The 12,113-nt window shown below is 39.9% G+C and overlaps 1 protein-coding gene across 6 annotated transcripts in view; it reads left to right on the forward strand.

The window, feature by feature from the left end:
- Positions 1–12,113, forward strand: part of ARNT2 (aryl hydrocarbon receptor nuclear translocator 2) — a 193,128-nt gene that overhangs the window by 139,239 nt on the left and 41,776 nt on the right. For all 6 annotated transcript variants that reach the window (XM_070775243.1, XM_070775241.1, XM_070775242.1 and 3 more), the window contains exon 10: positions 10,234–10,368. In XM_070775243.1, the coding sequence (XP_070631344.1) occupies positions 10,234–10,368 (135 nt within the window). The remainder of the gene's footprint in view (positions 1–10,233; positions 10,369–12,113) is intronic.

Consider the following 12,113-nt stretch of genomic DNA (forward strand, 5'->3'; position numbering starts at 1 on the left):
AATTAACAATTTCATGTTTTTTTCTGCTATACAGCAAAGTGAATCAGCTCTATGTATAGAAATATCCCCTCTTCTTTAGGTTTCCTTCCTGTCACCACAGAGCATTGAGTAGACTTCCTTTTGCTGGACAGTAGGTTCTCATTCAGTTCAGTTCAGTTCAGTTGCTCAGTCGTGTCTGACTCTTTGTGACCCTGTGAATCACAGCACACCAGGCCTCCCTGTCCATCACCATCTCCCAGAGTTCACGCAAACTCACGTCCATCGAGTCAGTGATGCCATCCAGCCATCTCATCCTCTGTCGTCCCCTTCTCCTCCTGCCCCCAATCCCTCCCAGCATCAGAGTCTTTTCCAATGAGTCAACTCTTCGCATGAGGTGGCTATTTTATACATAGTATTGGGCTTCCCAGGTGGTCGAGAACCCGCCTGCCAATGAGGGAGACACAAGAGATGTGGGTTTGATCCCTGGGTGGAGAAGATCTCCTGGAGGAGGGCATGGCAACCCACTCCAATATTCTTGCCTGGAGAATCCCATGGTCAGAGGATCCTGGTGGGCTATAGTCCATAGGGTCATAAAGAGTCAGACATGACTGAAGCCATTTAGCACATCAATAATATATATATGTCAATCCCAATTTCCCAATGCATTCCACCCTACTTGGTGTCCGTAAGTTTGTTGTTTACTTCTGTCTCTATTTCTGTTTTGCAAGTAAGTTCATCTGTACCACTTTTCTGGATTCTACATATTTGTTTTTTTTCAGTTGCTAAGTCGTGTCCAACTCTTTGTGACTGCATGGACTGCAGTGCACCAGGCTCCTCTGTCCTTCATTATCTCTCAGAGTTTGTTCAAATTCATGTCCATTGAGTTGGTGATGCTATCCAACCATCTTATCCTCTACTGCCCTCTTCTCCTCCTGCCCTCAGCCTTTCTCAGCATCAGGGTCTTTCCAATGAGTTGACTCTTTGCATCAGGTGGCCAAAGTATTGGAGCTTCAGCTTCAGCATCAGTCTTTCCAATGGGTATTCAGGGTTGATTTCCTTTAGGATTGACTGGTTGGATCTCCTTGCTGTCCTAGAGATTCTCAAGAGTCTTCTCCAGCACCACAGTTCGAAAGCATCCACATATAAGTGATATTGTATATATTTTTCCTAATTCTTTTCCTTTGTAGGTTATTACAAGATACCAAATATAGTTCCCTGTACTGTATATACAGTCAGTCCTTGTTGTTTCGCACCCATGTCTAGTCACTGTGAGTGTTTCCCTGTGGTCTGCAGGATAAAGCACCCACTCACCTTACAACCCCGTCTCCTCCCTCCCCTCTCCCATACCCTATTCCAAAACTACATCATCCACTTTCCACAAGCCTGCCATGCACATGCCCACCATTGTGGACATCCACAGGCTGTTACTTCTGCCTGTTGTTAAAGGAGGCTTCTTAAACAGGAGAACTCCTTTTCTTGTTTACTTCTGTTTCCTCATCCTTCAAGATCCAGTGAAACGACTCCCTTGTCTGCTTAGTCAAAATGAATCACACGCCTCCCTACTCATCCAGCATCGAGTTTATATGTCAGTTAAGTTTCTTTGCTGTTTTCATATAGTTAGTTGAGGGTAAGGCCCTTCCTTGCAGACTCCTCAAGGGCAGGAAATGTGTCTTTTTCATCTTTTGAGAATTAGGTATTCTGAATAATGTATTAATGCATAAATCCCACTGGCTTGATGTCTGGCGCACCCAGTAGCCACTAAGTCTTTCTTCCTGTGGCATTGAGGGCCTTCCGGTTACTGAGTGAGGCCGTAGTAGATGTAGTTCAGAGAACACTGATACTGCATGTCTGTGGCTTCCTGGATCTCACTGTTTTCAGACAGATGAATAAGCTTTTTCATTAACACATGATAAGTATTGTTTATTCCTTGCAAACAGGGGAAGAAAGAATACTTGAGTGAATTCAGTTCACAAATGTAGAATTTCAACAGTATAATCAGTGCCTTAGACTCGTTTGGGCTTCCTTGGTGGCTCAGTGGTAAAGAATCCACCTGCCAATGCAGGAGAAGCGGGTTCAATCCCTGGTCCTGGAAGATCCCATGGAGAAGGAAATGGCTACCCGCTCCAGTATTCTTGCATGGGAAATCCCATGGACAGAAGAGCACGGTGGACTCTAGTCCATGGGGTCGCAAAAGAAGCTCAGAAGTGTAGAGAAAGTGGTCCACTGTTCCAGTTAGTCCAAGGTATGACCAGGGCAGTTTCAAACATTTTATTTATTTTTTAAATTAATTTTAAGTCCCTTGGACTGCAAGGAGATCCAACCAGTCCATCCTAAAGGAGATCAGTCCTGGGTGTTCATTGGAAGGACTGATGCTAAAGCTGAAACTCCAATACTTTGGCCACCTCATGCGAAGAGTTGACTCATTGGAAAAGACCCTGATGCTGGGAGGGATTGGGGGCAGAAGGAGAAGGGGACGACAGAGGATGAGATGGCTGGATGGCATCACTGACTCGATGGACATGAGTTTGAGTGAACTCCAGGAGTTGGTGATGGACAGGGAGGCCTGGTGTGCTGCGATTCATGGAGTTGCAAAGAGTCGGACACGACTGAGCGACTGAACTGAACTGAACTGAACTGATAGTTGCTTTCAGGTAACGTTGTGTTAGTTTTGCTGCACAGCAAAGTGAATCAGCTGCACATATATCTCTTCCTTTTTAGATTTCCTTACTATTTAGGTCATCACAGAGCAGTGAGTATCATTTCCTGTGCTATACAGTTCTCATTAGTTATCTATTTTATACGTAGTGTGAATAGTGTATAAGTGTCAGTCCCAGTCTCCCAGTCCATCCCACTCTCCCTTCCCTGCTTTGGTGTCCGTATGTTTGTTCTCTACATCTGTGTCTCTATTTCTGTTTTTCCAGCAAGCACATCTGTACCATTTTTCTAGATTCCACAGATAAACGATATTATATAGTATTTGTTCTTCTCTTTCTGACTTACTTCACTGTGTATAAGTCTCTAGGTTCATCCACCTGTCTAAATGGCACAATTTCATTCCTTTTTACGGCTGAGTAATATTTTGTTGTATACATGTACCATATCTTCTTTATTCATTCCTCTGCTAATGGACATTTAGCTTCCATGTCCCAGCTATCATAAATAGTGCTGCAGTGACCATTGGGATGCATGTATCTTTTTAAAAAATTTATTTTAGTTGGAGGCTAATTACTTTACAATATTGTGGTAGTTTTTGCCATACATTCACATGAATCAGCCATGGGTGTACATGTGTTCCCCATCCTGACCCTCCTTCCCCATCCCGTCCCTCAGGGTCATCTCAGTGCACCAGCCCTGAGCACCCTGTCTCATGCATCAAACATGGACTGGTGATCTATTTCACATATGATAATATTCATGTTTCAATGCTATTCTCTCAAATCATCCCACCCTCGCCTTCTCCCACAGAGTCCAAAAGACTGTTCTTTACATTTGTGTCTCTTCTGCTGTCTCGCATATAGGGTCATCATTACACCATCTTTCTAAATTCCATATATATGTGTTAATATACTGTATTGGTGTTTTTCTTTCTCACTTACTTCACTCTGTATAATAGGCTCCAGTTTCATCCACCTCATTAAAACTGATTCAAATGCATTCTTTTTAATAGCTGAGTAATAGTCCATTGTGTATATGTACCACAGCTTTCTTATTCATTTGTCTGTCGATGGACATCTAGGTTGCTTCCATGTCCTGGCTATTATAAACAGTGCTGGGATGAACAATGGGGTACATGGGTCTCTTTCAATTCTGGTTTCCTCAGCGTGTATGCCCAGCGTGGGATTACTGGGTCATATGGCAGTTCTATTTCCAGTTTTTTAAGGAATCTCCACACTGTTCTCCATAGTGGCTATACTAGTTTGCATTCCCACCAACAGTGTAAGAGGGTTCCCTTTTCTCCACACTCTCTCCAGCATTTATTGCTTGTAGACTTTTGGATAGCAGCCATTCTGACTGGCATGAGATGGTACCTCATTGTGGTTTTGATTTGCATTTCTCTGATAATGAGTGGTGTTGAACATCTTTTCATGTGTTTGTTAGCCATCTGTATGTCTTCTTTGGAGAAATGTCTGCTTAGTTCTTTGGCCCATTTTTTGATTGGGTCATTTATTTTTCTGGAATTGAGCTGCAGGAGTTGCTTGTATATTTTTTATAATAATTCTTTGTCACTTGCTTCATTTGCTATTATTTTCTCCCATTCTGAAGGCTGTCTTTTCACCTTGCTTATAGTTTCCTTCATAGTGCAAAATCTTTTAAGTTTAATTAGGTTCCATTTGTTTATTTGTGCTTTTATTTCCATTACTCTGGGAGGTGGGTCATAGAGGATCCTGCTATGATTTACGTCAGAGAGTGTTTTGCCTATGTTTTCCTCTAGGAATTTTATAGTTTCTGGTCTTACATTTAGATCTTTAATCCATTTTGAGTTTATTTTTGTGTATGGTGTTAGAAAGTGTTCTAGTTTCATTCTTTGACAAGTGGTTGACCAATTTTCCCAGCACCACTTGTTAAAAAGATTGTCTTTTCTCCATTGTATATTCTTGCCTCCTTTGTCAAAGATAAGGTTTCCATAGGTGTGTGGATTTATCTCTTGGGCTTTCTATTTTGTTCCATTGATCTATGTTTCTGTCTTTGTGCCAGTACCATACTGTCTCCATGGCTGTTTCTTGGTAGTATAGTCTGAAGTCAGGCAGGTTGATTCCTCCAGTTCCATTCTTCTTTCTCAAGATTGCTTTGGCTATTTGAGGTGTTTTGTGTTTCCATACAAATAGTGAAATTATTTGTTCTAGTTCTCTGAAAAATACTGTTAGTAGCTTGATAGGTATTGCATTAAATCTATAGATAGCTTTGAGTAGTATATTCTTTTCACTATATTGATTCTTCCGATCCCTGATATTTCTCCATCTATTTGTGTCATCTTTGATTTCATTCATCAGTGTTTTATAGTTTTCTGTATATACGTCTTTTGTTTCTTTAGGTAGATTTATTCCTAAGTATTTTATTCTTTTCATTGCAACGGTGAATGGAATTGTTTCCTTACTTTCTCTTTCTGTTTTCTCGTTGTTAGTGTATAGGAATGCAAGGGATTTCTGTGTGTTAATTTTATATCCTGAGACTTTACTGTATTCATTGATTAGCTATAGTAATTTTCTGGTGGAGTCTTTAGGGTTTGCAAACGGTGAGAGTTTTACTTCTTCTTTTCCAATCTGGATCCCTTTTATTTCTTTCTCTTCTCTGATTGCCGTGGCTAAAACTTCCAAAACTGTGTTGAATAGTAGTGGTGTGAGTGGGCATCCTTGTTTTGTTCCTGACTTTAGGGGAAATGCTTTCAATTTTTCACCATTGAGGATAATGTTTGCTGTGGGTTTATCATATATGGCTTTTATTATGTTGAGGTATGTTCCTTCTATGCCTGCTTTCTGGAGGATTTTTATCATAAATGGATGTTGAATTTTGTCAAAGGCTTTCTCTGCATCTGTTGAGATAATCATATGGTTTTTAATCTTTCAATTTGTTAATGCATTGTATCACATTGGTTGATTTGTGAATATCAAAGAATCCTTGCATCCCTGGGATAAAGCCCACTTGGTCATGATGTATGATCTTTTTAATATGTTGTTGGATTCTGTTTGCTAGAATTTTAAGGATTTTTGCATCTATGTTCATCAGTGATATTGGCCTGTAGTTTTCTTTTTTTGTGGCATCTTTGTCTGATTTTGATATTAGGTGATTGTGGCCTCATAGAATGAGTTTGGAAGTTTACCTTCCTCTGCAATTTTCTGCAAGAGTTTGAGTAGGATAGGTGTTAGCTCTTCTCTAAACTTTTGGTAGAATTCAGCTGTGAAGCTATCAGGTCCTGGGCTTTTGTTTGTTGGAAGATTTCTGATTACAGTTTCGATTTCTGTGCTTGTGATGGGTCTGTTAAGAGTTTCTATTTCTTCCTGGTTCAGTTTTGGGAAGTTTTACTTTTCTAAGAATTTGTCCATTTCTTCCAAGTTGTCCATTTTATTGGCATATTGTTGCTGATAGTAGTCTCTTATGATCCTTTGTATTTCTGTGTTGTCTGTTGTGATTTCTCCATTTTCATTTCTAATTTTGTTGATTTGATCATTTTCCCTTTTTTTCCTGATGAGTCTGGCTAATGGTTTGTCTATTTTATTTATCTTCTCAAAGAGAACTGGCTTTTAGCTTTGTTGATTTTGGCTATGATCTACTTTGTTTCTTTTGCATTTATTTCTGCCCTAATTTTTATGATTTCTTTCCTTCTACTGACCCTGGGGTGCTTCATTTCTTCCTTTTCTAGTGCTTTAGGTGTAGAGTTAGGTTATTTATTTCTTTCCTGTTTCTTGAGGTAGGCTTGTATTGCCATGAACCTTCCCCTTGATGTGATGTGATGTGATGTGAAGTAGCTCAGTCATGTCCGACTCTTTGCGACCCCGTGGACTGTAGCCCACCAGGCCCCTCCATCCGTGGGATTTTCCAGGCAAGAATACTGGAGTGGGTTGCCATTTCTGAATCCCATAGGTTTGGGGCTGTGTTTTCATTTTCATTCATTTCTATGCATATTTTTATTTCTTTTTTTATTTCTTCTGTGATTTGTTGGTTACTCAGAAATGTGTTGTTTAGCCTCCTTATGTTTGTATTTTTAATAGTCTTTTTCCTGTTCAGTTCAGTTCAGTCACTCAGTCGTGTCCGACTCTTTGTGACCCCATGAATTGCAGCATGCCAGGCCTCCCTGTCCATCACCAACTCCTGGAGTTCACTCAAACTCATGTCCATCGAGTCTGTGATGCGTCCAGCCATCCCATCCTCTGTCATCCCCTTCTCCTCCTGCCCCCAATCCCTCCCAGCATCAGGGTCTTTTCCAATGAGTCAACTCTTCGCATGAGGTGGCCAAACCATTGGAGTTTCAGCGTTAGTATCAGTCCTTCCAATGAGCACCCAGGACTGATCTCCTTTAGAATGGACTGGTTGGATCTCCTTGCAGTCCAAGGGACTCTCAAGAGTCGTCTCCAACACCACAGTTCAAAAGCATCAATTCTTCGGTGCTCAGCTTTCTTCACAGTCCAACTCTCACGTCCACACATGACCACTGGAAAAGCCATAGCCTTGACTAGATGGACCTTTGTTGGCAAAGTAATGTCTCTTCTTTTTAATATGCTATCTAGGTTGGTCATAACTTTCCTTCCAAGGAGTAAGCGTCTTTTAATTTCATGGCTGCAATCACCATCTGCAGTGATTTTGGAGCCAAAAAAAATAAAGTCTGACACTGTTTCCACTGTTTCCCCATCTATTTGCCATGAAGTGATGGGACCAGATGCCATGATCTTAGTTTTCTGAATGTTGAGCTTTAAGCCAACTTTTTCACTCTCCTCTTTCACTTTTGTCAAGAGGCTTTTTAGTTCCTCTTCACTTTCTGCAATAAGGGTGGTGTCATCTGCATATCTGAGGTTATTGATATTTCTCCCAGCAATCTTGATTCCAGCTTGTGCTTCTTCCAGCCCAGAGTTTCCTGTAGTTGACATCTAATCTTACCGTGTTGTGATCAGAAATGATGCTTGAGATGATTTCAACTTTTCTGAATTTACCAAGGCTAGATTTATGGCCCAAGATGTGATCTATCCTGGAGAAGGTTCCGTGTGAACCTGAGAAAAAGGTGAAATTCATTGTTTTAGGGTGAAATGTCCTATAGATATCAATTAGGTCTAACTGGTCCATTGTATCATTTAAAGTTTGTGTTTCCTTGCTGATTTTCTGTTTAGTTGATCTATCCATAGGTGTGAGTGGGGTATTAAAGTCTCCCACTATTATTGTGTTACTGTTAATTTTCCCTTTCATACTTGTTAGCATTTGCCTTACATATTGTGGTGCTCCTATGTTGAGTGCATATATATTTATAATTGTTATATCTTCTTCTTTGATTGATCCTTTGATCATTATGTAGTGTCCTTCTTTGTCTCTTTTCACGGCCTTTATTTCAAAGTCTATTTTATCTGATATGAGTATTGCTACTCCTGCTTTCTTTTGGTCTCCATTTGCATGAAATATCTTTTTCCAGCCCTTCACTTTCAGTCTATATGTGTCCCTTGGTTTGAGGTGGGTCTCTTGTAGACAGCATATATAGGGGTCTTGTTTTTGTATCCATTCAGCCAGTCTTTGTCTTTTGGTTGGGGCATTCAACCCATTTACATTTAAGGTAATTATTGATAAATATGATCCTATTGCCATTTGCTTTGTTGTTTTGGGTTCGAGTTTATAAACCTTTCCTGGGTTTCCTGTCTAGAGAAGATCCTTTAGTATTTGTTGATGAGCTGGTTTGGTGGTGCTGAATTCTCTCAGCTTTTGCTTGTCTGTAAAGCTTTTGATTTCTCCTTCATATTTGAATGAGATCCTTGCTGGGTACAGTAATCAGGGTTGTAGGTTTTTCTCTTTCATCACTTTAAGTATGTCCTGCCATTCCCTTCTGGCCTGAAGAATTTCTATTGAAAGATCAGCTGTTATCCTTATGGGGATCCCCTTGTGAGTTATTTGTTGTTTTTCCCTTGCTGCTTTTAATATTTGTTCTTTGTGTTTGATCTTTGTTAATTTGATTAATATGTGTCTTGGGGTGTTTCGCCTTGGGTTTATCCTATTTGGGACTCTCTGGGTTTCTTGGACTTGGGTGGCTATTTCCTTCCCCATTTTAGGGAAGTTTTCAACTATTATCTCCTCAAGTTATTTTCTCATGGACTTTCTTTTTGTCTTCTTCTTCTGGGACTCCTAAGATTCGAATGTTGGGGTGTTTAACATTGTCCCTGAGGTCTCTGAGGTTGTCCTCATTTCTTTTAATTCTTTTTTCTTTTTTCTTCTCTGCTTCATTTATTTCCACCATTCTATCTTCCACCTCACTTATCCTATCTTTTGCCTCAGTTATTCTACTGTTGGTTCCCTCCAGAGTGCTTTTGATCTCAGTTATTGTATTATTCATTATTGATTGACTCTTTTTTATTTCTTCCAGGTCCTTGTTCAACTTTTTTTGCATCTTCTCAATCCTTGTCTCTAGACTATTTATCTGTAACTCCATTTTGTTTTCAAGATTTTGGATCATTTTTATTATCATTATTCTGAATTCTTTTTCAGGTAGACTCCCTCTCTCCTCCTCTTCTGTTTGGTTTGGTGGGCTTTTATCATGTCCCTTTACCTGCTGAATATTTCTCTGCCTTTTCATCTTGTTTAGGTTGCTGTGTTTGGGGTGGCCTTTCTATATGCTGGAAGTTTGTGGTTGCTCTTTATTGTGGAGGTTGCTCCCTGTGGGTGGGGTTGGACGAGTGGCTTGTCAAGGCTTCCTGGTTAGGGAAGCTTGCGTTGGTGTTCTAGTGGGTGGAGCTGGATCTCTTCTCTCTGGAGTGCAGTGAAGTGTCCAGTAGTGAGTGTTGAGGTAGTCAATGGGTTTGGTGTGACTTTTGGCTGTCTGTATTTTTGTGCTCAGGATTAAGTTCCTGTGTTGTTGGAGAGTTAGCTTGGTATGTCTTGCTCTGAAACTTGTTGGCTCTTGGGTGGAACTTGGTTTCAGTGTAGGATGAGCTTTTGTTGATAAATGTTCCCTGGAGTCAGGAGTTTTCTGGTGTTCTCAAGTTTTGGATTTAAGCCTCCTGCCTCTGGTTTTCAGTTATTCTTACAGTAACCTCAAGACTTCTCCATCCATATAGCACCAATGACAAAACATCTAGGTTAATGGTGAAAAGATTTTCCACAGTGAGGGACACCCAGAGAGGTTCACAGAGTTACGTAGAGAAGAGAAGAGGGAGGAGGGTGATAGAGGTGAGCAGGAGGAGAAGAGGGGGAATCAAAACAGGAGTGAGCAATCTAGCCCGTAATTAATTCCCTATTTGCTGTCCACTGTATGTATCTTTTGAATTATGGTTTTCTCAGGGTATATGCCCAGGAGTGGGATTCCTGGGTCATACGGTAGTTTTATTTTTAGTTTTTTTAAGGAACCTCCCTACTGTTCGCACCAATTTACATTCCCACCAACAATGGAGGAAGGTTCCCTTTTCTCCACACCCTCTCCTGCATATATTGTCAAACATTTTGAACTCATTGTACTCATGACCTGGAAGGATCTGTGAAATTAAATCCACGTGGATTGTTCTCTAACTCAGTCTCCATCACCGTCTCTGTCCTGTTAAAACTTCCTCCCTGTGGATTTCTCCATTCCAGGTGACCAGCTCTCCTGTGTGCATGGACATGAGTGGGATGTCGGTGCCCACGGAATTCTTATCACGGCATAACTCTGATGGGATCATCACGTTTGTGGACCCAAGATGCATTAGTGTGATTGGCTACCAGCCTCAGGTAGGTGGTTTTGAGCTCAGGGAGTAGGCTAGAGATTTAGTTTCATTTAAAATGCACCTGGGCTTCCCTGGTAGCTCAGATGGTAAAGAATCTGCCTGCAATGCAGGACACCTGGGTTCAATCCCTGGGTTAGGAAGATCCCCTGGAGAAGGGCATGGCAACCCAATCCAGTATTCTTCCCTGGAGAATCCCATGGAGAGGAGCCTGGCAGACAATAGACCACGGGGTCACAAAGAGTCGGACACGACTGATCGATTAACAGTTTCACTTTTAAAATGCACCTACCTCATTTGTTCAGGATATAATACAGTGATGATACAGGGAAACACAGCATAAAAATCCATCTCCTTGCCTGGGTAATGGCCTTCCAAAGCAAAAAAGGTTATTGTATGCAACTGCACTGCTTAAAATTAACTCTCCATTTTTTGTGCTAACCATTTTGTTTAATCTAGCTCTAGATTTTTCTCAAACTAGAATTAAGATGTTCTATGAAAAAGAGACTCTCTTATCAATTAATTTTGATGAACACCAAACAGGAAATCTCCTTAGAAACTTTAAAAGTATATTCATGTGAAAGACCCTGAAATGTCTTAAAGATGTTCCCTGAATTTTGTCTCACCATTTGTTTCTCAAATGTATATGGATCCTCTTTTTACAGGAGGCACATTTTCAAGGTCTTTTTTTAAGAAAGTGGAAAAATACAAAAGTCACAAGAAATACCAAAAGTCAGGAGAGATTGTTCCAAATTAAGATAAACCAAAGAGATAAAATAACAGTATTCAATGTAAAAGCCTTCCTTGTGTCCTCAGCCTGAAGATGTATAGCTATAAAGGACAACTGGGAGACAAGTGAGGAAATGTTAATATGTTAGGTGATTTTATCAAATTGATCTTTTAAGGTATAATATGGTACATTATGGATTTGTAAGAAAATGTCATTTATATGGGGCTTCCCTGCTAGCACAGATGCTAAAAATTCTGCCTGCAATGCAGGAGACCCTGGTTCAATTCCCTGGGTCAGGAAGATCCCCTGGAGAAGGGAATAGCAATCTACTCTACTGTTCTTGCCTAGAAAATTCCATGAACAGACCATGGGGTCGCAAAGAGACACATATTTCATATATCAGGAGTGTCGTGATTCCTACTAATTGTTTTCAAATGATTCAACAAAAAATTAAATATATAAATATATTTTAAATGTATTTTAAAATAATATATATATAAATATATTTTAGATATATTTGTGCATAGGTATGATATTTCATTTGTATTTACTTTTTATGTTTCACTTATACATTTATATTTGCATATATGTGAAAGAAAGAGAAAAATGCAAATGTGGCAAAATACTGACAGTGGATGAATCCAGTTAAAACGACCCACAGGTGTGAATTACACTACCCTTTCAACTTTTCTGTAGATTTAAATTTCTTCCAATATAAAAAGCATTTGAACAAAAAGGAAAGAAGAAAAAGAATCTTTGTTCTGAGAAACAGAGTTTGGGTGACATTGACGGGTTTTTTTTTTAATTACATGTCTATTTTATAACTAGAAACAGACTAAATTGAAATATGGGAACCATTCATTGAATTCTTCATCTCTAGACTGATGTAAACCTCAGAATACTGGGATGGAATGAAGGGGGAAATTAATCTCTTTCCAAATTCACTGTGACCTCTGATGACTTCTGTTTCCAGCCAGATTCATTTATCCGCCGGCCACCTTCCATGGGCATCTGGATCTAGG

Source organism: Bos indicus, chromosome 21 (genome assembly GCF_029378745.1).
Source record: "Bos indicus isolate NIAB-ARS_2022 breed Sahiwal x Tharparkar chromosome 21, NIAB-ARS_B.indTharparkar_mat_pri_1.0, whole genome shotgun sequence".
Taxonomy (NCBI): domain Eukaryota; kingdom Metazoa; phylum Chordata; class Mammalia; order Artiodactyla; family Bovidae; genus Bos; species Bos indicus.